The 23,429-nt window shown below is 47.7% G+C and overlaps 1 protein-coding gene across 2 annotated transcripts in view; it reads right to left on the reverse strand.

The window, feature by feature from the left end:
- Positions 1 to 15,506: 15,506 nt before the first annotated feature.
- Positions 15,507 to 23,429, reverse strand: part of CD151 (CD151 molecule (Raph blood group)) — a 34,081-nt gene continuing 26,158 nt past the window's right edge. For both annotated transcript variants that reach the window (XM_064657657.1, XM_064657656.1), the window contains exons 6-9: positions 20,988 to 21,092; positions 19,970 to 20,125; positions 18,439 to 18,525; positions 15,507 to 17,645 (exon numbers count right to left, since the gene is read on the reverse strand). In XM_064657657.1, coding sequence (XP_064513727.1) covers positions 17,586 to 17,645; positions 18,439 to 18,525; positions 19,970 to 20,125; positions 20,988 to 21,092 — 408 coding nt within the window. In that variant the 3' untranslated portion in view covers positions 15,507 to 17,585. The remainder of the gene's footprint in view (positions 17,646 to 18,438; positions 18,526 to 19,969; positions 20,126 to 20,987; positions 21,093 to 23,429) is intronic.

Here is a 23,429-nt window from a genome sequence, read left to right on the forward strand (position 1 = left end):
AGGGATACTGCTAAGTACCCAGTTCAGTGTCCTGCACTGGGCAGGCAAGGGTTAGAAATGTGGGACTGAACTCAAGTTCCAGTGACACAGAAGTGGGTGAGCTTGTTTGATAGAAGTGAGGCATTACTCTGGAAAGCTGCTGGAGCCAGCAGAGTACACTTTCCACCGCATTTAAAGTCAACTTGCGGTCTCTACCCCAATCCTTACAAAACACTGGGGCTGCTGTATCTGAAAAACCAGTGAATCAGATGGTGCAGTGCCTTTGCTGAGGTAAAACATGTGTGAGTGTTCCCATGGAAAGCACTGGATGTGAGAATTTACGCATGCTGGTGTGAACAGGATCAAAGTCCTGATCCTGCCAAGCACCTGCACCCCTCTGTAGCTGGTACATACGCAGGCTTTCCACTTGTTAGTCATTTCACTGACTTCACGTTGTTCTGCGCGTGTGGCGCGGCACTGCCTGGCCAAACCGAGAGAGCTCTGTGCTCTCCTGGTGGCATGAAACAGGGAGTACCAGCTGTACCTGCAGGCCTTGGGAAGGTAACCTACACTGAGGCAGGCACTGACCCTGCCGAAGGGTCTCGCCTTCCTGTTGCACTATCATCTTGTAAGTTGGAGCACGTTTCTCTCTCTTCTCTGACATGCAGAAAATGCAGCGTTCTGGGTGATGTGTGCACAGGCACACAAACACACCTTACCTGAAAGTGAAGGAGGCCCTTTGGTACACCTGTGCATGCTCAGGATTCTGTGCAAATGCAGCGTTAGCTCATCCGTCACGGCAGCCTTGTAGAGAATGGGCTCGGAAAGGTGATAATCCCTTAGTTTGCAGCCTGTTACTCCTTGGTGCACCTAACTTTTGGCATTCACATATTGGCTGCAGGGTAAGAAATATCTCTGTGGATTCTTTTCCATAGAACTACAAAGAAGTTGAACAAAACCTGGCTTTCCAGAAATGCTAATTATTTAAGGTGTTTACTGGGTCAAACTTGTACACACAAACTAGATTGTCTCACAAAAGAAGTGGAAGGACTGCTTGCCTTCGGCTATCATCCCACCAATCTTTACACTTGAACTTGTGTTTCAATTTCCTACAAGGCAACAATAGATGTTTCCCATATTCATCAGTTCTTCACTGAAGACATTTTAAAACCAAATGCTTTATCCTAACACAGAGAGAATTAAGCAATTAATTCTAGCATTTGTTTCCTACTTGGTTGGGTAGCTTATGCTCTGCATGCCTGCTGTGTTAGCCAGCTAAACGCACTTCAAAAAAAAAAACAAACCAAAAACCCTTCACTCCTCTTTCAGGTTATTTTTTTTAAAATGGACACTGTGAAATAGAGGATGACCTTTCCAAACTGAACTCGTGTAGGCCGCTTTTCCATGCTACAGTGGAGCGTTACAGGGTGAGACGTGCCAGCTTGTTCACAGATCAATCGCCCGGGCCCCACGCTCGCTCCGTGAGCTGCACTGGAAAGCGCAGCAGCCCAGACGGGTACGTCTGGCAGAGGCAGCCGTGCAGGATGCCGTGCAGAAAGCTGTCCTGCATCACTGCCAAGGAACTGGATTAGACGAGCTGACAGGACTTGGGTTTCTATCTGCAAAAGCAAATTTCTAATCTAGTTTTCTGCTTTAGAATAACATGTTTCTTTTCAAAGCGCATGCCAAGTTGTCTGATGTGAAAAGTTATGGCTCTTAAATACTTGTAATGAAAATGCAAATTGCAGAAACACAGCAGGCCTCACTCAAAAATGCTAAGGAAAAAGAAAAATCACCTTTGTTGCTCTCATTACTGTTCTCAAAAACAATGCAGTGGAAGCCAATGACAGATGTTACACAAGGAGCAGGAAAAACACCTGAGTAGCAAGACTAAGGGACAGCAGACATTAATATTAGCTCATGCAGCACTTGACACCCTGTATGCACCACAACTTTTCCTCAAGAGTTTGCAAATGCAGTATTGACAAAAAAAAAAAGCCATTTCTGTAATGTGGCAAAGCAAACAGTTTATCGTGTTCATGTGAAAGGTTTTCTCAAGAGTTTTGTCCTTCAGAGGACTAGGATCAGAAGCAGAGTTTAAATCCTGTTGCAGAAGCAGTCAGTGAAATTTTCAAGGGATTTCTATAAATCCCAGCTTTCACCCCTGCTCATTGGTAACTAGGAAAGTAATTCCCTTTTTGCTGTCATTTCTCCTGTGATACCTTCTGCAGCAGTTAATAACAGGAGTATTGGATCTGCTGTCTAACCTTCCAGATCTCTTTGGGAAGAGCCATTACATATACTCACAACAACAGTACTTTTTCAAGGCAATGTAAAAGACACATGGATATACACAGAAGAAAAGAAAAAAAGCCTCTGTTTTCCCTGAACCTGAAAAAGGAGCCCTTAACAGAATCAACAGATAGGCAGAAGTGGCAAAAAAAGAGAAATGGTATTGAATATGCAGTCCTTAATTACATGCAAAATTCTGTCAATTGGAAGATTCCTGAAAAAATACAAAAATCCCACTGTATCCCTCTGCAGTCATTTATTCACTATACATATAAAAAAATTTGGAAATTTTTCAAATCTGTTTTGAAAGACTGTTGCAGGGCTCCCACTAATCTGGTGTTGTGGTATTACCCCAACCAGCACCTAAGTCCCACACAGCCACTCACTCATTGCCTCACCAGCAGGACTGGGGAGAGAACTGAAAGGGTAAAAGCCAGAAAACTCATGGGTTGAGTTTAGTTTAATAGATAAAGCAAAAGCCATGCACACAAGCAAAGCAAAACAGGGAATTGATTCACTGCTTCCCATGGGCAGGCAGGTGTTCAGCCATCTCCAGGAGAGCAGAGCCCATCATGCGTTAACAGTTACTTGGGAAGACAAACACCTTAACTCCAAATGCCCCCCTTTCCTCGTTCTTCCCCCCACTTTACATGCTGAGCATGATGTCATATGGTCTGGAATATCCCTTTGGTGAGTTTGGGTCACCTGTCCTGGCTGTGTCTTCTCCCACCATCCCATGAATTTCCAGCCCCCCCGCCAGCATGGCAGTATGAGAAGCAGAAAAGGCCTTGGCTCTGCGTAAGCCCTGCTCAGCAATAACAAAAACATCTCTATCTTATCTACCCTGTGTTCAGCACAAATCCAAAACACAGCCCCATATCAGCCACTGTGAAGAGAGTTAACTCTACCCCAGCCAAATCCAGCACACCCAGTATTTGAAAAGAGAGCAGTCACAATTGGAAGTGTAAGAAAAGACACCCCCGGTCACCCAGGCCGCAGCCTCTCTTCACACACCACAATTGTATCGAAATAATAAAGTAGTGCCTGAGACACACATGGTGGGAGTTGAGGTCATGAAAGTACAGAGGAATCTGCTTCTGGAGTTCAGCATCTTGCTTCTACCTGGAGCATCAGCACCAGGCTACGTGTGTGCTTGGAAAGCTTCACGATTCTTGAAATGACAACGTTAAACAAAAAAACCCCTCTTGATCATAACTCTGAGTCCATCTGCAGGAAGGAAGTGCTTTTGTGCCTATCTGTAATGAGCCTCAGGCCTTACATTTCAAAAGGAGTTTTGCTCTGAAAAACCACCTCTTGTGAGGGTCTCACCCCAGGGTGATTTACTGAGAAATGTATGCTCGGTTTTTGTTCTTCCCATGACTTTTCCCTAAATGCAGCCTGGAACTGGATATTCAAGTCTGACTTCTTGTCTATGCTTCTTGCCTATACGAAGAAATAGGAAAACTCTGAAAGTCCTGATTAAAACCAGCACACAAACCCCCATAGCTGTATGTTTCAATTGAGATGCCTAACTAGTCCTGTGGCTACAAAACTACATTTCATTGGTAATAAACTATGAAGATACAGAACATGAGCTACCTCTTTCCCTGCAAAGGGCCTACAGGAAAAATCAATCCTCGCCCTTTCAGAAAAAAAAAAAAAGAACCATCACCGAAACCTATTTAGAGGCCTATTTGCCTCTAAAATTTAATTCCAGTTTAATTCCCAATTGTTTCTAAGTTCAGTACTGATCCTAGTAAGAAAATAGCATTTCTACTTCGCCCCCCTCCCCCATGTAATCCATTTGAGCTCAATTAGCCAGTAAGATTTTCTTGCTACCGAAACTTCTCGGTAGTAAGACCAAGTTGGAGTTGAGACATCTCCAAAATAATGATGTTTCAACCTAGGTCTGACTGTTTAGATTATGAACACAGATTTGCTTTCCCTCTTCTGCGCATCGCACCGGGATTTACATTGTGGCTCTGTTTTCAGATCCGATTTTTATTCAGTTCCTCCAGCCAGTGAGAAAGCATTTTTTAATTGCTCAATAGGGACAGCACAATAGAGATGTTTGAAAACCAAGGGCAGGAAGCACGAGGCTGAGACTTCGTCTCTGCCGTGCTGGATGGTTTGATGTGTTGCCCACTGAAGTCTGTGGGAGTCTTTTCATTAACTTCAACGTGACTTAAAATGGCCTGGTGGCATGTGGTGCCTTACACCACTCGGGTGTCCAGGATTAATTCATATTGCTAAGTTCTGCTAAGAAAAGCTCTTTGAGGTGCCCAAGCCTTAGAAACTCAAAGAGCTTTCAGATCTTGCTGCAGACCTCGACCATGGGCACTTCTAGCACATAAGGCCATAAAAGTAAATAAAAGGTAAGAAGTTATCTTTGGCTTCAGCGAGTCCTGCCACCCAGAGGGAGCTGCAAGGCTTCGCTTTTGGGCTGGCGCTTGGAAGCAGCACAATATTTACATGGGAGTAGTTCTCATTTAAACCCTCATTGCTTTCTCCCTCATATTCCCTGTCAGAAACATAGAGGGAATGTAGAGCCAAGATGTGCAGAAAGCAGTAGGGTTTGTGCCCCTGATCTAATTTCTCCTCCACAAACGCACATCTTCCAGACACTGGCAGTCACCCTTTTAGGTGAGCTACATCTTGTCTTGTGCTGTAGGTCACACGTAGCTGGGGTGAAGCCACCGAGCTCCCAAGCACCACACAAGTTTCCCCACAATTTCCTCCAGGATACATCTCCTCCCATGTTGAACATTTTGTCTTGTAACAGCCACACTAGAAAATTCATGCAGGAAAGCCCTTCATTTATCCCTCCAAAATACAATGCAAATGTTTTAATAAAATGGGTTCATTATTTCCTGCCTTTTAGGAGCTGAACAGCCAGTGATCAAAGACAGGCGTGGAATAGCAGACAAAAAGCTAAAAGCCCACAGACACTGGGAGCACAAGAACCCTGCAGCTAACAGCAAACTTCAAAGCAAGTGGCAAAGGCTGTGGTCAAGCCTTTCTGTAGGCACTGATGACTTTGAACTAACCCACACCCCACCCCATCGGCTGGATTTACAGTTAGCAAGAAAGAATATTGAATACTCACTGTTTGGGAAGCAGACCTCCTTCTTATAAAACCAGGTCTACTTGGAGCACTCCAAGAAATGAACTACTTCTAAAAAACATTAAATAAATCAGTGGTGTGATTCAGTGGGAGCACAGGACAGCTGTGCTCAGCACCTGCTTTTAGATGCTGACCTTTCCTGAGCTGCTGCTTTCCACATTTTCTAGTGTTCTAGCTTTGAATTTCCTCAGAGATTAACCTAAATGTCACTGTCCTTGCCAACATTTCTCCAGAGACCCGATCCAAGTGCATAAAGCTCAACAGGAATCTTTCCTGGAATGCTGGGGTACTTTGGGTCCATCCCTTTCCATCCTCTCTTTGCATTCTCTAGGCTGGTCCCATCAGGAGTGGAGACTCCCTTTGCCCAGTCTCTGTTTAACCTTATTGCTTATGTCTTTTAAAGACAGAAAAAGGCTTCACTTCACAGTGAAGTGTCTGTTTAGGGACAGGCCCTGACAAGAACAAACGGTCTCATTAATGGGAACCTTGGGCAACCAGTGCGATGCCTGAGTTTCCCTGCCTGTACCTCTGAGATGGCACCTCATCCCACTCTTCAGAAACCATCAGAGACAGGCAACAAGGAGAAGCCTAATATCACCAAACCCCTGGTGTATTCTTGCCTCCCTCTTATGAATGACCCCTATCATATAACCTCAAATCCTAAGAGAATATTTTTAACTAGATTAAAAAAGCAGTTTTTGACACTAAGCAGAGCCCAGTGTGGGAACTGCTGATGGAAAGCTGCTGCCCTGAGCTTTTGCAGCAATTCAGAGATCGGCAGCATCACTGTCCCCAGCAACCCAGAAGATACAAGAACACAGCTAAAGTCCAATTATCTCCAGCTATTTACTGAAAGCTGCCTTAAAGAGCTTCCCCTCCTTTTTTTTCTTTTTAATGAAGTCTTCCCTACAGCAGTGTGTGTAAAAGTGTGCTCCTTCCCAGGCAGTGAGAGGAGAGAGAAGGGAGAAGCATCCACTTTACGGAGCAAGGGGTAAATGGTAATTAAGGCAATGCCAACTACTCAGGGTTAAAGGCTGCCCTGATGAAAAAGAATGTGCTCCTCCCATCACTGATCACCTACCAGCTGCCCAGCTCTGCCCAGCTCTTCATCAATACCATAACCAAGCAATACAGCCAAGCCCTCAAGCCTCCCATTTCCAAAGAAAGTGGGAACTCAGAACTTTTATAGTTGAGTTTACAAATTCATATGTAGCAATGCAATAGCTAACACTTGGGCTGGAGGTATAACAAGAGGTTTTTCTGAAATTACCCCCCAAAAATTTGAAAACAAGAATCAGATGAGTGCTGCTCTTGGCTGTAGGCCTTTCCTTGTAATGAGATGTGCAGCTGAAGCAATTACTAACTTTAGTTTTTTAAAGAAGCAATAGCAGTTTGACTGGGAGGTCTTCCTCCAGGAACGAGCTAGTAAATGAAAGCATTAAGTTAATAAGGGCTTGAGTGCTTCAGATCATTACAGAGATGGCCTGCAGCTCCACAATTCTCCAACTAGATTTTTTTTTTTAATATTATTGTCAAAACAGCTTGAAGAAAACCCTCGTTGGATCCACTGAGCATTAAATGCATCGTAGACAAATGGCTGCTTTCCTCTATTAAGCAACGTCTTAAAAGGCAAAAAAGTAATAATTAAATTCCACTGATGAATAATTGCTTCTAATAAATGAAGGACAAACAAATACCACTGGCTTCAGCAGCTTTTATGTCAGTGACCCAAGCTGCTACTGAACCAAATGGATAATGCATGCTGCAGGAGCTGGGAGCAGCACCACAGAGAAACTCCCATTTCAGCTACACCAGAGACATTTTGAGACACGGTTCTTGGTGTCTGAGCAACAGCCAGAGCAACTGGTAGTTTCTGGCAGCCTGGCATCCACACAGTTAAACCCATTGTCTCAAACCTTGGATGGGCAAACTTTCTTTGGGCCAGGTGCAGGACATGGATCTGCATTGTCCAGAACACAGCTTGATCCTCCACCCAGGATCAAGGTGGTCATGCACTGCCTGAGTGAACGTCCTTCATGGAGGCTGGGGCTAAACTGCCCCAGACCTACCACAACAGTTTACCTTCACTCCTTGCCAGGGTAGCATGCCAGCAGGCCAACAAACTCCTACAGCTTCCACATCTCAACTCAGGGCAGATTTCCACAAAAGAAGGTGACTCCTACAGCTAGTACCTGGACAGCAGAGCTCTTCTTTCTATTGAAGACCTCTTATAAATTACATCTTTTTTTCCTCCTATCTCACCTCCCTCAGGCATGTTCCCAACTCAAAACATCTGAAACTTACTCTAAACTTTGAGAATGATCAGCTAAACGTAATCAGAAAGAGCTTCAGACCTTCACTCCCTTTCACACATCCACTTTCAGAGGGGTTCACAGAATCACAGAATTAATTAGGTTGGAAAAGACCTCTGAGATCATCAGGTCCAACCAGTGATTGGATACCACCATGTCAACTAGACCATGGCACCAAGTGCCACATCCAGTCTTTCCTTAAACACATCCAGGGATGGTGACTCCACCATCTCCTCAGGCAACCCATCTGTGAAGAAATTCCTCCTAATGTCCAACCTGAACCTCCCCGGCACAGCTTGAGGCTATGTCCTCTCATCCTGTCGCTTGTTGCCTGGGAGAAGAGACGGATCCCCATCTGGCTACAATCTCCTTTCAAGGAGTTGTAGAGAGCAATACAACTTGGACTTGAGCCTCCTCTCTCCAGGCTAAACACCCCCAGCTCCCTCAGCCGACTGCTGCAGGCAGAAGCAGGGAAGTCATATTGTGTATGAGGTTACTGCAATATCACAAACTTAAGCTGGTTATTTCTTTCTTCTTTATTTTAAAAGCTACAATATTCAGGTAGCTCAAGGAAAAACAACCTTTGGATTTTGTCTGCTCATAAATCCATCACAACAGCTTGGGGGAAAACAGTAAATAAGATACTGAAAGAACAGCACAAGAGGCCAAAAGAGGAGCATCTGCCTCTGGATGTGCTATTTGCAACCAAAGCCAGGTAGCTGGCTGTGATATTAGTGTGTGGTATTGATTTGTTCTTAATCCAGAGAAATGCCCCTGTAATGAACTCTGCTGTGCCCTTAATGATTTCATATTGAAGGATGTTAGGTGCCTTGCTCATAACAGAGTAACAGCAATTCCAAAAATAGCAATCCTCATAATAAAATGTTATTGAGGAGCCTGAATTTCAATATAAAAGGGACTCCGCTGTACTCAAGGGCTTACTAGATACAAATGCATACTTTAAAAAGTTGTATTAAAGTCATGTTGGTACCTGAGTTACAGAGGCAATGTGAGATGCTACTCCAGGGAGCAGCTGAGCCCCATGTCCCCAGGAAACTTTTAGGTACATGTAATACAGGCTGGATTTAATCCCACCAGATGACTGGGGCTGAATGGCTAGAAGGAGCTGAGACGCTTTTGCGAGCTGCCTGTGAGGGCAGGAGAGCGTGGCTGCCGTGCTCCTCAGCAAATAACAGGGACAGCACAGGAACAGGGCGCTGGGCCAGGTGCCACATGCCTGATCCTGGCTCTGCTGCTCATCCCCCAGCCTCAGGCTGACATCTTCCAGAGGGCCACCAGCGAGCTGCAACTGCAACTGGTGAAAAGGGGGCTTGCGAGAGAGGGCGGCTGCCGCCAGCTGATCAGTGGGGAGAATTTGGTGGGCATTCCCACCAAGCTCAGGGTCACCACAAAGAACTCAGAGTTGGGAGCACCAGGTCTAAAAGTGACTTGCACTCACTTGCAGGTGATTTCTCAGCCTTAGCTTTGTCAGTGCAGCAAACAGCAGCCTCAAACTAAGCCTGCCAGCAGGGCTTCCCAGCCCTATCAGCACGGACCTCATTCTGCAGGCTAGTCTGGAGGGAAGGACCCCAGTGGCTGGGAAGGATGGTGGTTGTCCATCTCCCACTGCAGGCTCGTTTTGTTGGTGCTAGAGTCCCCCTCCTGGACTAGAAGGGCAGAAGGGAAGACTCAGCCCTGCAAAGAGTCGCCTGGAAGCAGCTTCAAGCCTTCAAATTACCCTCATGTACCAATCAGCTTAATTTAGAGCAACCAGGGGCATTTCCCACCACCTCTAGAGGGACTGGGGACAGGATTAATTAGCCAGAGGAAACAAGAGGTGAACATTTGCCTCCTACAAACCTCAAAAGGAAGCTCGGAGTTCAGCTCATAGGTTATCCACGATGTAGACTGGAAAAAAAGCCATTAGCTCAATTATGCCTTAATTTAGAGCATAACTGGCTTGATTACAGCCCGTTGTTTCTGACCCCTGCCCAGGAGGTATGCCAGCCAGGCTGCTCCTGCCTGCAGGGTCTGTGCACAGGGCAGGTGGGAACACCTGAGGGGGCTGTAGTTTGCTGCCTTCTCCCTCCAGGACCCTTTCCTGGGGAAAAGTGGTATTAAAAACTGGGCCGGAAAGGTGAACTTGTTCCCCCAAACTGGCTCTAAGCAGGTGAGGCAGGAACTGCCGCCTTCTCCCAAAACCCTGAACTCGCTCTCTGCTCTAGCCTAGTTCCTGCTTCCACTTAACCCACAGGCTGGCAGCACATGGTCCTCCCCTGGGAGACAACAAGCATCCTTGGACCTGACTCCGGGAAGGACTCTGAATCTTAATGCAAAGAAACAAGAGCATCTCTCCAGCAGTGAAGAGTGGAAGTTATCTGCACCCACAGCCCAGAAACCTCTGCCTGCAAGAACAGAATCAAGTTTACTCAAAGCTCCAGGCTATGCAAAACTAGAAAAAATTACTGATTCTAAACCAGAAGCTGCAGTTTGACACCACTGATGTGCATTTCCCATTGCTGTTTTCAGAAGAGGAGTGCCACCAGACTTCAGCAGTTTTGCAGGGTCATAACTCCTTTGGAGCAATATTTTTATTGTTACAGGCAGAACTGAAGTGATGCAGCTGTGACCGGGGCTTGGCACAGCTTGAATGGACACTAAAAGGAAGCTCTGAATCTAAGAGGGCAAGGAAAAGAAAACACTATTAGGAATTTGTCCGCTGTGCTTAGCAGGGGGCTCGCAGGTGCAAAGGAGCTCAGCCCTCACTCAGGCAGGTGCAGGATGCTGTCTGCTCCTCCACTCCCATCCAGCACAGCACCACCACCATCTGAATAGCTGGTCACTTCACTAAAGGGGTCATGAGCTCTGCCAAAAACCCTGATGCAAGAGGTATCCTCAAACCCCTAGGCAAACTGGGGACACAACACCAAGCTCCTGTATTCCAGTCAGTACCTTAACCACATCCTCAGCAACCCACTGCTCTGCTTGTGAAATGCTGCCTCTTCTCGCCCACATTTGTTTAAATTCAGTTCGCTCCCAGAAGGCAGAATCAGTTTTTTGGTGTAAAGGGGGCCAAGAGCCCAGATTTGTTAGAACTGTGATTTTAGTAACCCCATCCAGTGACATTACCTATGGAAAGGTAACTGTAAAATACATTTGAAAAACATATTTAATACATATGCAATCTTGTTTGCTGTTCCATGATTTAGGGCTCCACTCCCTATTCTAGAGTTCAGGACTGTTCAATTCCGAAGTGTGGACATGAAATGTTTCTTTTGAGTAATCCTGTCACAGCTGCCAGCTAGAGCCCAAACAACTGAATCATTCATGAGCCCATCCGCAGAGCACGAGGCATTCAGCAGAGGAAAGAGCAGGTCAGCCTTTAACTGACTGCTATTAAAAACTTTCATTAAAGTCCTGGAAAAGGGTGGTGGGAGAGGGAGAAAGGAGGAGAAGGAAATAAATTATAACATTGATCATGTTTGTGGAAGGACGATGGAAGTGGGCTGGAAAATGCAAGAAAGGACAAAATGTGAGTGAGCCTGGGATATCTCAGTCAGGCACGTTTAAATGGGACAAGATCTAATTTAGGTAAATATAAAATAGTGCCTGACAATGCTCAGCATATAACAGAGAATAACATGCAAGAGAGGAGCCATAAGAGCTGGGCTTGGAGGGACATGCCTTCAGATGTCACTTTGTAGTGACATTAGCTGTTATTTCAGTCTGCAAGGAACCGACACTTTCTAGGAATGGAGATAGCAGTTGGAGTCCCAAAACCTGAGCCTAGTGCCTCACATCTCAGGCCATCACTGTTTAATGCTGCATCCCAAAATGGGCAGCAAGAAATCAAAGTGTGTAAAACAACATGGGAAAGTAACTAGTCACTAAAGACTGTTTGAGAGGGTAAACAGCTGATTAAACAGGAACTGGAGAGAAGGGAGAAGGCAACCATGGCTCTGGAATAACTGAACATGTTTCTATGGCGGCAGATTCCTGGGGTAAAGGGGTTCCAGAATTTTGAGCAAAATAAGAAATATAATCCTCACCTGTATATAAGTTCCTGCAGGAAATGGAAATCCTCCAGCATAGCAGGAGATATGTAGATGTAGGTACACACACATACGGTCACAGCTGTAAAGCGTCACCCCACACCTCTGCACCCTGGAGTCAGTGCTTGCTTTGGGTTGGCCTCCAACCACAGAGGAGTGTGAGGGGCTCAGAGCAACCCTCATGTTTCCCCCATGGCAGCCAGGGACACATGCTACAGCCATCAAAGTCACATCTGGGACTGCAGGGGACAGGGCTGGCTTTTGCTGTCCCAGTGTGGGGAGACAGCAGCTGCTGGCAGGATCAGGCCCTGTCAGGGCACTGGGCTCTCTCTACACACTGTGCGAGTAGAAACTGCTCCTTGCTTGTCAGCAAGACAATTCACTGCTCAGAAAAATGGAGCCTGGAAATACCTGATGCTCAGCAGCTCCTTTTCTGCAGGCAGGAGCTGTAATCGGAAGAGGGAAAGCTGCTGATCCTGATGGCCTCGGCACATGTAGCATCCTTTCTGTTAATGCAAGGCAGCAGGAACGCAGAAGGAGCAGCCTCCTTTTCAAGGAGTAAGAGGACTTTGAAACCTCAGCATGCCTGATGGTCCGCTGTGCTGGAATAAGTCACTGAATGCATTTGGTGGGCATTGGCATCCCTGCTGTGGATGTAACTATAGCTCATTTAAGGGCATTATGCTCCCATCCCACAAGGGATTTGTCATTTTTGAAGGCACCACACGAACCTGCTCCCCATTGCCTCCTTAGCCAGCTGGGTGGTGCCATCGGCACCTTCCCTCCTGACCGGACTTTGGCGAAGAGCAGGGACAGGCAGACGTGCTCCTCCTGCAGGACCAGCTCCCGGGGAGACACGGCGCAGGGCCGGCAGCCCGCGGAACTGGTCTTTAATAGAGCCCAGAGCCCCCACAGCAAAATCGGCTGGGTCAAGAGAAGCTGGGAGTCCCTGCTCATGCACACCCGTGCCCCAATTCAGCAGCAGAGCTGCTTCAGCCAGCTCCCGTCGCTGGTCCATGCTGAGTGACAAGGAGCAGCACAGAGCACCCAGCATCTTCTCCCACGTCCACATGGAAACCTGGGGAGGTTTTACGGCAGGAAGGAGAGAGCATTCCCCTCTGCCAGTTCCCAAACAGGCTGCATTTGTCCTGTCTCGACAGGGAGAAGAGTATCACTGCCTGAGTCTCGACTTTTTCTCTCCACCACTACAGCTGTGCTTAGTCGCAGCCCATCAGGAAAACAAGGACATTACAACCGCTAGGAACAGAGGATTCACAAATGGGGAAAGAAAGGGCACCAAGGCCTCCCTGCAGGGAAAATTCCTCTCGATTAAACGGCAGGAGAAGAAAAGGCAGGTCTGTGAACTGGTTTGGGGTTAGAAGCAGCCCGGCAGGGGAGCTTCATAAAATACCTGTGTCTTCTTTGAAGCTGCAGGAACAGGGTGACTGCCCACAGCTGGACCCTCGCAGAAACTATTTACTGCTACATCTGTTTTCCCTTTCATTCCCGAGCAAATTGTACTGACCACGCGGGCCCCCCAGGAGAGCAGACCCCCGGCTGAGCTAACTGCTGAAAAGGGCAATTAGCACACTCCAAATCTCCAAAGGGGAGAAGACTGTGCTCCTGCCTCGAGAGAGGTGGCAGCATGCAAGAGACCTGAGGCTGTGGGCCCGCAGGGATGCTGTGAGATGGTAATTGCACCCTGATCACAGACACTGCAGAACCCAGCCTGCTGTGATCATGCAGAGTGTCGTAATAAGACAATGCCTGCCTGCTAAAACTCGCAAATTGAGTCTTAGAGGTTTTTTTAAGAGCTGATTTTAGGCAACATTTCAAACAAAAAGAGAAATCCCTTTTAAGCAATTGCTTCATGCTTAAAGACACTGTGCTACAGACTTCACAGACACCACCCTGTGACAGTCTTGTAGAAGGGGTGCTAATTTCCCTTTGGGGGTGGCAAAGGGTGGCCACACTGCACCCCTAAGGACACAGAGGGGAGCAGGACAAAGCGTAAGGAAGAGTGCTGTGGACATTTCTCTCTCTGCGCGGCAGAACTGTTTGGACACAGCACAGAGCCATCCATGCCACCTTTTGCCCCTCCACTGCTATCATGCAGGCAGGAACCAGCCTGTCTGCTCCTCCAGCCCCACTTCGGCAAACAGCCCTCCAGCGCAAGCCCTCCCTTATTCGTTGTGCTCCACTTTAAACTCACCTCTCCTGAAAACAGGGCTTGGGACAAGGTCTTATAAATGGGTCAGGACCACTTTCCTGTCTTACCCAACGCATCCCAGGAATGCAGCTCCCTCCCCTCAGCAGTACCACAGCAGGGGCGCTGTCTCACCTCGCCACTCCTGAGGCACCCAGGCCTGCCTCCTCCGCACAGGCAAACACACTTGGGGGGTGTTTTGGCAGAAATCCCGGCTCCGAGCCGAGTGCTGGCCAGGTCAAGCTGTCAGCCTCAGCCTTGCGAGACCAGTGCCTTGCTGTGGGCATGAAAATCAGGCACGTTGCCGGACCCGGCAGGAGCGACCCCTCCGTTCCGGCTGCGGGACCTGCGGCCGCCCCTGGGGCTGGAGACAGCGCCGGGCCGCGAGCGCCACCGCGCGGCCGCGCCCCCACCTGCGGCCGGGACAGCGGCGCGGCCGGGACAGCGGCGCGGCCGGGACAGCGGCGCGGCCGGGACAGCGGCGCGGCCGGGACAGCGGCGCGGCCGGGACAGCGGCGCGGCCGGGACAGCGGCGCGGCCGGGACAGCGGCGCGGCCGGGACAGCGGCGCGGCCGGGACAGCGGCGCGGCCGGGACAGCGGCGCGGCCGGGACAGCGGCGCGGCCGGGACAGCGGCGCGGCCGGGACCCGCAGCGGGACGTTCCCAATCCTAAATCCCAAACGGCAGTAACAGAGGGCACACGCCTGCTCCCTCTTTTCGAGGTGCAAGGTGGCCACAAGCTACTCTACAGAGCACAGAGCAAACACTCAGTCACAGAATCGTCAGCGCTGGAAGGGACCTCTGGAGATCATCCAATCCAAGCCCCCTCTGGAGACAGGGTCACCTAGAGCAGGCTACACTGGAATGCGTCTAGGTGGACAGGCAGCACTGTTTCCCCTTTTATTCCTAAGCAAACTGTACACAGGACCCAGCACCCACACACGCCCTGCTACCCTCTGTGGTAGGAACAGGCTGCCCCATTGCAGTAGTCCTTGTCCTTTGTAGCCAAGGTAGAAAAGAGGAAAGATTTCCACTGTCTTTGTGGTAAGTGGAAACAGCAGAGCCCTGAGCCAGTTGAGAGCCTCAAGTGGTCTTCTGAAGCAGACCTGACTGATAACCACAGGTGGCAGTAGGGCCATCACGGTGAATTTGGATGTTACCTGATGGAAAAGGCCCTGTCACGCCTGCCTCAGAGCTCGGCCTGCGACAAGGAGGTGTAGCCTGTGTGACAAGGGTGAGAGCACAGACCCTGGAGCAGTGCTTGGATGCACACACCACAGCTGGTATGCACTACCTCGTGCCCTGAGGTTCTGCAGCCTCAGCCTCTGGTGCCACAGGGAGCAGCCTGCAGCACCCCATGGCAGCACGTCATAACCAGGCTGGCGAGGCAGGGATGTGGAGCAGATTCTCTCCCAGCTTCCTTCCCAGGCTGGTCCCTCAGACTGGCTTCTTCTCTAGAAGCTGGCTCCTCAGCATCAGGATCTGAGCCATCCATAGAACCCACCTGGCATATGGTACCCGTTCAATTTTGCTGCATAGAGTCAGTACAGAACCTTAAGCTTTATTTTTCTATTGGCCAGCAACTTAAACTGGGTTAAAAAAAATCCAAAAGCAATGAATATTGTTACACAGAGAAAAAGTATAAAACAACTCAGTGTACAAAAGCCAACTTACTGTTCATATCTCATTCTTCCTGGCCTCTCCCAACCCTGTACAATGTCTTTGAAGGGAATGGGCAAAGGCAGCTATGAAGATATGCTTAAGAAACTAGAAATATTGCTTCAAGCAACATGCTCAATATTTTCCTCTTAGTTAGTAGTCAATACTTGTTAAGGAACTTTACTATAAAACAAGAAATAATTTAGAGATTTCTCCTTTAGATCATTACACAATAATTTAGATTTCTTTCCTACTGCTGTGGAACCAAGGATACACCTCAGTTCCTCCACCTCTCTTTTCAGCATTAGTCAAGGATTATTTCTTGGGGCTGATGATGAGGGAGTTTCAGATTGACCTGCTCTGAATTTTAGCATGTCACCCTTTAGTGCCAGTCCAAGATTTCTGCTCTGTGAACCAAAAACCCCACAATGCTGCAAGACCCTTTAGTGGTCTGGATGATTTTGCTTGTGTTGGCTGTCTGCTGCCAGGGACAGGGCTCAGCCAGCATCGCTAAAAGCCCAAGAGAGGAAATAAATTGTTTACAGAAGTCTGAGCCTGTCTTCACTGCTCAGAAACACCAAAATCCCATGGCCCTTGCTGCTTCATGAGTATAACAGACACACCAGGAATGAGGGCTGAGAGGCACACAAGATACCATGAATTCAGGCTGAGAACCTGCTGGCACTAAGTCCATGGCAGCAGTGATGTCTGTGTCCTGTATGTATACAGTATCTCAATGCACAGACAATATTTAATTAAAATCTATTCCACTGCAGCAAACAGTTAACCCAACACTACCAATTTACCAAGTATACTGGGTCAGATGGTTCAAACTGACTCTCCTGACTTTCTCAGCAGTAACCAGTAAAGTGGGCTTCCAGATAAAGCCAGAAAACCCTCAGCTGATTAATGAGGTCTTTGGAGGCTGATAAAACATTTGTATATATTCATTTCCTGCCCAAGGGAGGCAAGCCTGGAGGGTTTAACTAGAAAAATCAAGCCAAGGGCATGTCCCTACATGTATGGTAACAGATAAAGAAGGTATTTCCCCTAACTGAACAGGCCAAAGGGAAGCAAGATATGCCAGCCCCACAAACAGACCAGCTCTTCACCAAACCTCAGCAGGGGATAAGTAGGAGGAAGTGTGTTCCCCCTCATGCTAGAAGCCACTCAATAAGACAGACAGAATTAGAAAGTAGTCCATCATCTTTGCATCAGAATTGGTAGGAAGAAAAAGGCCTCTTGTAGCTCCTAATGGCACTGTGTTGGGGGAAGGTTCAAGGAAGAGGAGGAAGTGCTGAGAAATCCTAAGGCACTCACATCTTGGCAACATGAGAGTCACCACCAGATTTCAGCTGCACCAAGTTGTGCTCCCAGTTAGCAGGACAAGTAGCTCCTGCCCCAGTCAGCCAGGCAGGCATCCTTTCAGGTGAAAACAACTGTGTTAGGATGTTGGTGCACTCTTGGGAGGAGGGAGAGAAATCTTCCATGTATGAGAAACTCAGCTCTGACTCCAGCTCAGCACAGAAACATCATCTGTCCTCAGTGTCAATGCCCAGTGCTGCTGAGCCACTTCTCAGAAAGCAAACCATGATTCTTGTACAGCATTCTGATAGCTTCATGTTGGCTCAGGAGAAGCCTCAAGAGAAGTGGCCTTGGATAAATCTTGCTTCATAGTTATAACAAGGGACTGTTTCGCTAAAGCTTCTAGCAGAAGATCCACAGCTCTTTTGTTTCTTGACATGGAAGAGGACCCGCTGAGCTCCCGGCTGCCTTGTACACAACAAGGAGGGTGACTTTCCCCCAGAGGGGCAGGTAAGGCGGTGCGTGGTTCTAAAGGCATTTAATTATAGAGCCAAGTCCTCAGGTTACAGACACTTTGGTGGTGGTGATGGAGAGTGGTCAGGTTGGCAGGTGCTAAGGGAAGTGGCAGAAGGGGAGCAACAGTGTTCCCACAGCTATTAATATGGTTCTGACTTTAAACTCTTGTACAAGCAGCAGGTGAAAATCATCCCAAAGATCTACAGAGTGAAAAGAGAAGAGAGAAATATATGAAAAAAGAGAATGGATGCGGCGGAGGCAGCCACTTGCAAACTAGCAGTCTGGACTCTGGCTGGTGTGGCAGCCAGCTCCCGCCTGGCGGTACCACACTCCAGCTTGCAATAAGCAGCAGGAGAGAACATAATCTGTGCTAATCCTTGTAATTAACCACCAGTAGCTTCGTGGGGTGTAATTTGGCTGCTTTCCAGAACAAAGGGGAAGACAACGAACTCCCAGACACATCTGCATCAGGAAAAAAAATATCCTGTGCTCTCCTCTCTATTTATAGATATGGGACACCCATATCCTACCCTTTTATTCATCGCCCTCTCCAAAATAATGGCAGACCCACAGGGCTGCCATTCAATATGACACAGCTGAGGGAGAAATTCTGGATGATTCAGGATAATCCTGAGGAGCCGGGGTAGGAAGGCCCCTCCGGTGGAGCGGCTCCCCCGCCGGGCGGGCAGTGACGGCACATGGCCACACGAGGGCTCCCTCGGGCTGCCGAGCCGCCGCCATGGCCGGCACGGCCCTTCCCATGGCCCGGGCAGAACTGTCCCCTGGCCCTGCTGGATACCTGCAGGGAACTGACCACACCGGCTGAAAGGCTTCTGCTTTGGAGCTGGTGAATCCTCGGGTCCCCGGAGTACCTGGCAACTTCTTGCCAGGCAGGGAAGGGCAATACAACACCAGATGTTTCTTCCATCCCCTGGCTCAGGGGTTCCTTTAACTTCTGCCCAGCAACCCCAAAACTCCACCCAGCCCTTTTACCTGCACACAAGCAATGCTGATGCCCACTGCCCCAATAATTTTCAGATGTTCTTGAATGAAGTTTTCCAGCTTGGTAATGCAACCGCTCTGCAGGGTGAAAGGAGGGACATGGAAAGTCAGCTTCGTTTTAACCTCTTGTTTAATTTAATCCCATGGTTGTGACACGTGAAAGCAACATTATTGAAGGTGGTGTCTGTGAGCAACCTCTTCCCCCAGTGCCACTGGAAAAGTGACACAGATGATGTGAACTGCATCATGTTTTGTATTGCTCTGGACCAGCTGGCTCAAGAACCACTGAACAAACCCAAGGTGGCTGCTGGCTGGGCAGGAGAAATGCAGAAAAACCTGCCACATCACACAGAGCATGCCACTCTTAGATACGTGGAGAAAGATTCCCTCACTCACTACCTAGCACATGTCTGGGGAGGATATTTACTCCTGTCAGGCCAAAAGGCCAAGGAAACGCTGCTGAGTGGATGCAGTACAAAAACACTAAAATAACAGGAACCTTTTCAGAGGAAATTCTTCCCGCTGCTATTTATGACAGCAGTGAGTTTCAGTTTGAACCTGGAACACCAGGCTCTGGCTGCCTCTGCCTTGCAACTGCATCCTTGGCTGGCATCATGACCTTTCCCTCCCTGTTTCAGGCCCAAGTTTTTATCGTCAGAAGGCAAAATTAAATCAGCAAGAGCATTCTCTGTTGCTCTGTTTGTTTTTTTTTTCCTTTAAATAATTGAACTGTTTAACTCTTGAGACAGGTTTTCACTGGAAACATCAGGGGGATTTATTGTGTAGGCTACAGCAGTGCCCCAAGGATGCTGGGGGCCCTCTTGCCTCAGGAGTTTACAGTGAACACACTTACACACATGCAGGCAGAAGGAAGGAGTGAGCACACAGCCCTCCAGGGAGGGTTGGCAAATGCCTCATTTTTCCCACAGCAGCATTAGATTTTATAGTCAGACCCAGCTGTCGTGATATGAAGTAGATGCTCCTGTTCCCTATCTGACCCTTTTCTAGGTTTTCCTTCCCCAAAGCCACTTAAATAGCTTCACCCAGCACAGAGAGAGGATGGGAATTGCCAGCCCTGCCCCTCAAATGGTTGTGGGTTTCCACTCTTGGAAACACCTCATCAGCTCGTGGACGTTTCCTGCACTACTTCCTCATTGGGTCTTGCCCAAAAGGCAAACCTTATGGGAAAGCCTTCTTCCTGAAGAACCACAGGAAGCTGTGTCAAATGTAGGACTTGCATCCCAAGTCTCCTGCCAGAACCAACAACCTCTCCCACTTTCCCCATTACTAATGTACTCAGTGGTAACAAATATAATTTAGTATTTTTCCCTATACCTACATATAAATTAATAGCCTAGATGGCTGAAAGCTCAGCTAAAGAAATGAATTCTGCTTTCTAAGGCATGCTACTGACTTTGAAGCCTACTGATATACCTTGCATTAATAACCCAACACCCTCGCTCCCTGCCCACCTCCTTTAGATACTTTGCGACAGGTGGTTCTGAAGCCCTTTTCTCTTTACCTCCTTGTAGATGTTGGAAGGATGGTCTCTTCGCCCACACAGGTCAGTTATCGTCTTACAGCAGCTGTCTGGGACCTTCCGCCCGTTGGCCTCTGAAGATTTGATCCACAGGCTGTCAGCCCAGTCCGTGTGGTTATTGCTCCCACAGCACTTGAACTGTACACACAGAGAGCAAAGCCTGAGCCTTCAGCACCACAACCTCCTTCTCCCTCCAGCCTCCCACATCAAGATCTGGACTTCGCCCTCCTTTGCAGGGACTCCAGCTATCTCATGGGTTTGGGTTTTTTAGGCTACTATAATTATTAGTGACTTCTGTGTTAAGCATCCCCCAGATGGTCATTAAATATCAGGTTCATCTATCCTTCAGCAGCTGTGACTGTTGGTTACTGCTGGGATGAGCTGTAACCAGAGTGCACCTGCAGCTGCCTCAGCTCTTAATCACTGGAGAGTGTTAATGATGGTAACAGGGCAAGTTTAATTACCAGTTACTATCACAAATGCACCTGCTTTGGCAGTACGTGTATAGCAACCCCGCTGCTTTTAAAGTGCCTATGCACAAGGGTCCTTTCTGTGGGAAAACCTGTCAGAACTGTGGCAGCCCCAACCTGAACCACTTCTGAGCAGCAGTGAGCAGCAGTGGTGGGAGAGCTCTTCTTTCATTATATCTTGCTCTCTAGAGTACTGAGAAATTTAATGAAAAATGTCAGCAATTTCTCCAAAGCTTTGAACTGGGAAGTAGACACAGCTGTCAGAGTGACCTGGCAGCTCCAGTTCACTGGGAGCACCTCAGATGTTGTTTCCCAAGTGCTACTGCTATTCAGTGATCACACCATGCAATTCTGCCAGTTGCATGGCTCAGGCCCTGCACCTCACCCAAATTTGCCTTGAATCAGGACAAGAACATGCGCTCAGCATACAGAAGAAATACCTGGAGGTTGGATGTCAAGAGATGCCTTTTGTATGCTTCGTTTTAAGCCCTGCAATTGCATTAGTTCTCTTTGCCTGCAGAGATCCTTACCTCCTGCTGCAGTTTGTCTACAGCACTGGTAACACTCTCTTCTCCCTCCTTCCGGTACTTCTGGGTCATGGTGTTCTTCAGATTTTGTTTCAGCTCCATGCTCAGCTGAATAGAAGAGACAAATGGGATAAAATCACTAGGCAAACTCACTCCTTGGAGTGACCCAGAGCTCTGCATGTTTTATTGCCTTTGCTCCAAGAGGAGAGCAGAGCAGAGAGCCCAGTGGAAGCTACAGCTTCCTTCAAGATAATCCTCCAAGGTTGGACTGGACAGGCTTATTTTCAAATGATTACGGATCTTGCCTCTGTTTTAATAACTGGAAGGAGGTGTTTTGGGACCAAATTTCAAACCCTGTTGCACATCACCATATGGCTCCTCACCTGAATATGTAAGATTGCCAAGACATGCCTGCAACAAAAGGGAATATAAAACTGTGCCTGCTTAAACATGAATATGCCTGTGACACCATGTGTAGTCTTCTTCCTCTAAGCCTGTGATAAAATACTAAAACCCAAGTCACTCTGTCCAGGAGCAGGAAGAAATCAGTGTCCTTGGCATCCTGGACTGAAGCCATATAGTTTGAATACCTCTTGTATTAGCTTCAAAAAGGATGCCACAGGAGGGAATTAAGTGTGTGACTGCATAAGTACTGCAAGGCCTTTCTTGGTAATAGAGAGATGAAATCTGATTTTGCAAGAGCAGAATTTCTGAAAGCATCATCATAAACCACTGGCATGTTCAGGTGATTGGATTCAAACATTTATTCATGTGGAGACTTTAAGCTAGATGAATTCTTTGAATTCTTCTCACTCATCCAGACATCAGCGAAAAAGTACCAAAGAGCTGCATCTTTTTTTTATCATCCTAGCAGATCTTTTTTTTTTTTTTGTCATCCTGGTTCATGCAGCAACTTTCCTAGACCAAAAAATGTCAACATGATTTTTAGATGGAGTCAATGAATGAAACAGGTGAGCAGCACCTTTTATTCCACACAGTAAGTAGTAGATGAAAGGTCAAACATCCATTTATGCCAAACTGTGCAAAATACAGTCTGGAGTTTATTCTCCCTTTGAAACACTGTTTCTTCCAACCCCATGTGTCCGATGACAACAACACCTATCTCACAGAGCTGATATGAGGCCCTGTTCACTAATATTTGCAAAATGCTTGGAGATCCTGGGCCAGGAAGCTCTGTGGAAATGCAAAGGACTTAGCGTAAAAGAAAGAAAGAAAGAAAAAGGTTCAGCAACTGGAAGGCAAAGGCAAATAAAGGGGATAGTCCATTAGCAGAATTATTGCTTGGAAGAAAAGGAGTTACCTGCCGGCTCACGGGACAGAACTGCAGCATGGAACAGAGATAACAAAAGAACCAGTTTAGACACACACGCAAGAAGCCTTAGACACCAAAGCGAGGGCTGAAATAAAAACAGTGGCAAACAGAGCAAGCATCCTGCAACCAAGAGAGAAGGGGGATTTGTCAGCCAAAGGGAAAGGGGAAGTGCAGTTATTGATCAAAGACACACTCAAGCGACCTAAAGCACTCAAGGGTACAGTTCCAAATATGCTGTCCCTTATTTCAACCTAGGGATCAGCTCCTCTTCATCCACTGTCACATATGAACCTCACGCCTATGCACAGATGGATGGACAGACCCTGGCTCCCTGCCATCCCTCCCAGGATTGATCTTTTCCCGTTAAATATGCACACTCATACCCCAGATCCCTTCTGGGCAGGAGCTAGCACAGTTCTTTGGCTCCTCACAAACCACCAGGGCCCATCTTAGCAAGGCGAAACACAGAAGGCCCAAGAGAAAAAGGAATGGCAAGGAATCCTGGCAGTGAAGTCAACAAGATGGGAAATTCAGCTGCTTTTCAGACAGCCACTTGATAACAATCCTAATTTGCCATTTCCAATCAATTTCCAGACATGAGAGCAACTTCACAGGCTGTTTGTGCCTTGGTGGTTAAATGCCCTTTAAAAACAAAGCAATTACTTCAGCCTCTGCTCTCAGCAACTGCAAAAAGTGCCAGGCTAGACCTGCAGCTGTTGGGAGCCTGTGCTCTTTCTCTAGCCCCTCAGCTAGGCTTAAGCTGGGTTAAGTAAAGCTCTCAAAAACTTCCTTGACCTGAAAGGACCTCTCAGCTGGACAATGCTTTGTCTTTGCGAGTTCAAAGCATGGCAGGTAGCTTGCTGGATGCAGCAGGAACTGTTCCTATGTCCTGAACATACCAAGTGGCAGTAATGTGATTTCAGTTGCTTGCACTATGCCTTGAATGGTGTCAGGAGAGTTCCTAGATCTACATAGCCCCAAAAATTGTCTTCTACAAGCGTCTGCAGAAAAGCACCAGACGAAGGTGCACCACAGGAAGGAGATGAGCAACAAGGCTAAGCAGCCTCCCTAGAGTAACCACCACTGCTTTGTCTAAACCAGTAAATAATCCA

This window comes from Pseudopipra pipra, chromosome 6 (genome assembly GCF_036250125.1).
Source record: "Pseudopipra pipra isolate bDixPip1 chromosome 6, bDixPip1.hap1, whole genome shotgun sequence".
Lineage (NCBI taxonomy): Eukaryota > Metazoa > Chordata > Aves > Passeriformes > Pipridae > Pseudopipra > Pseudopipra pipra.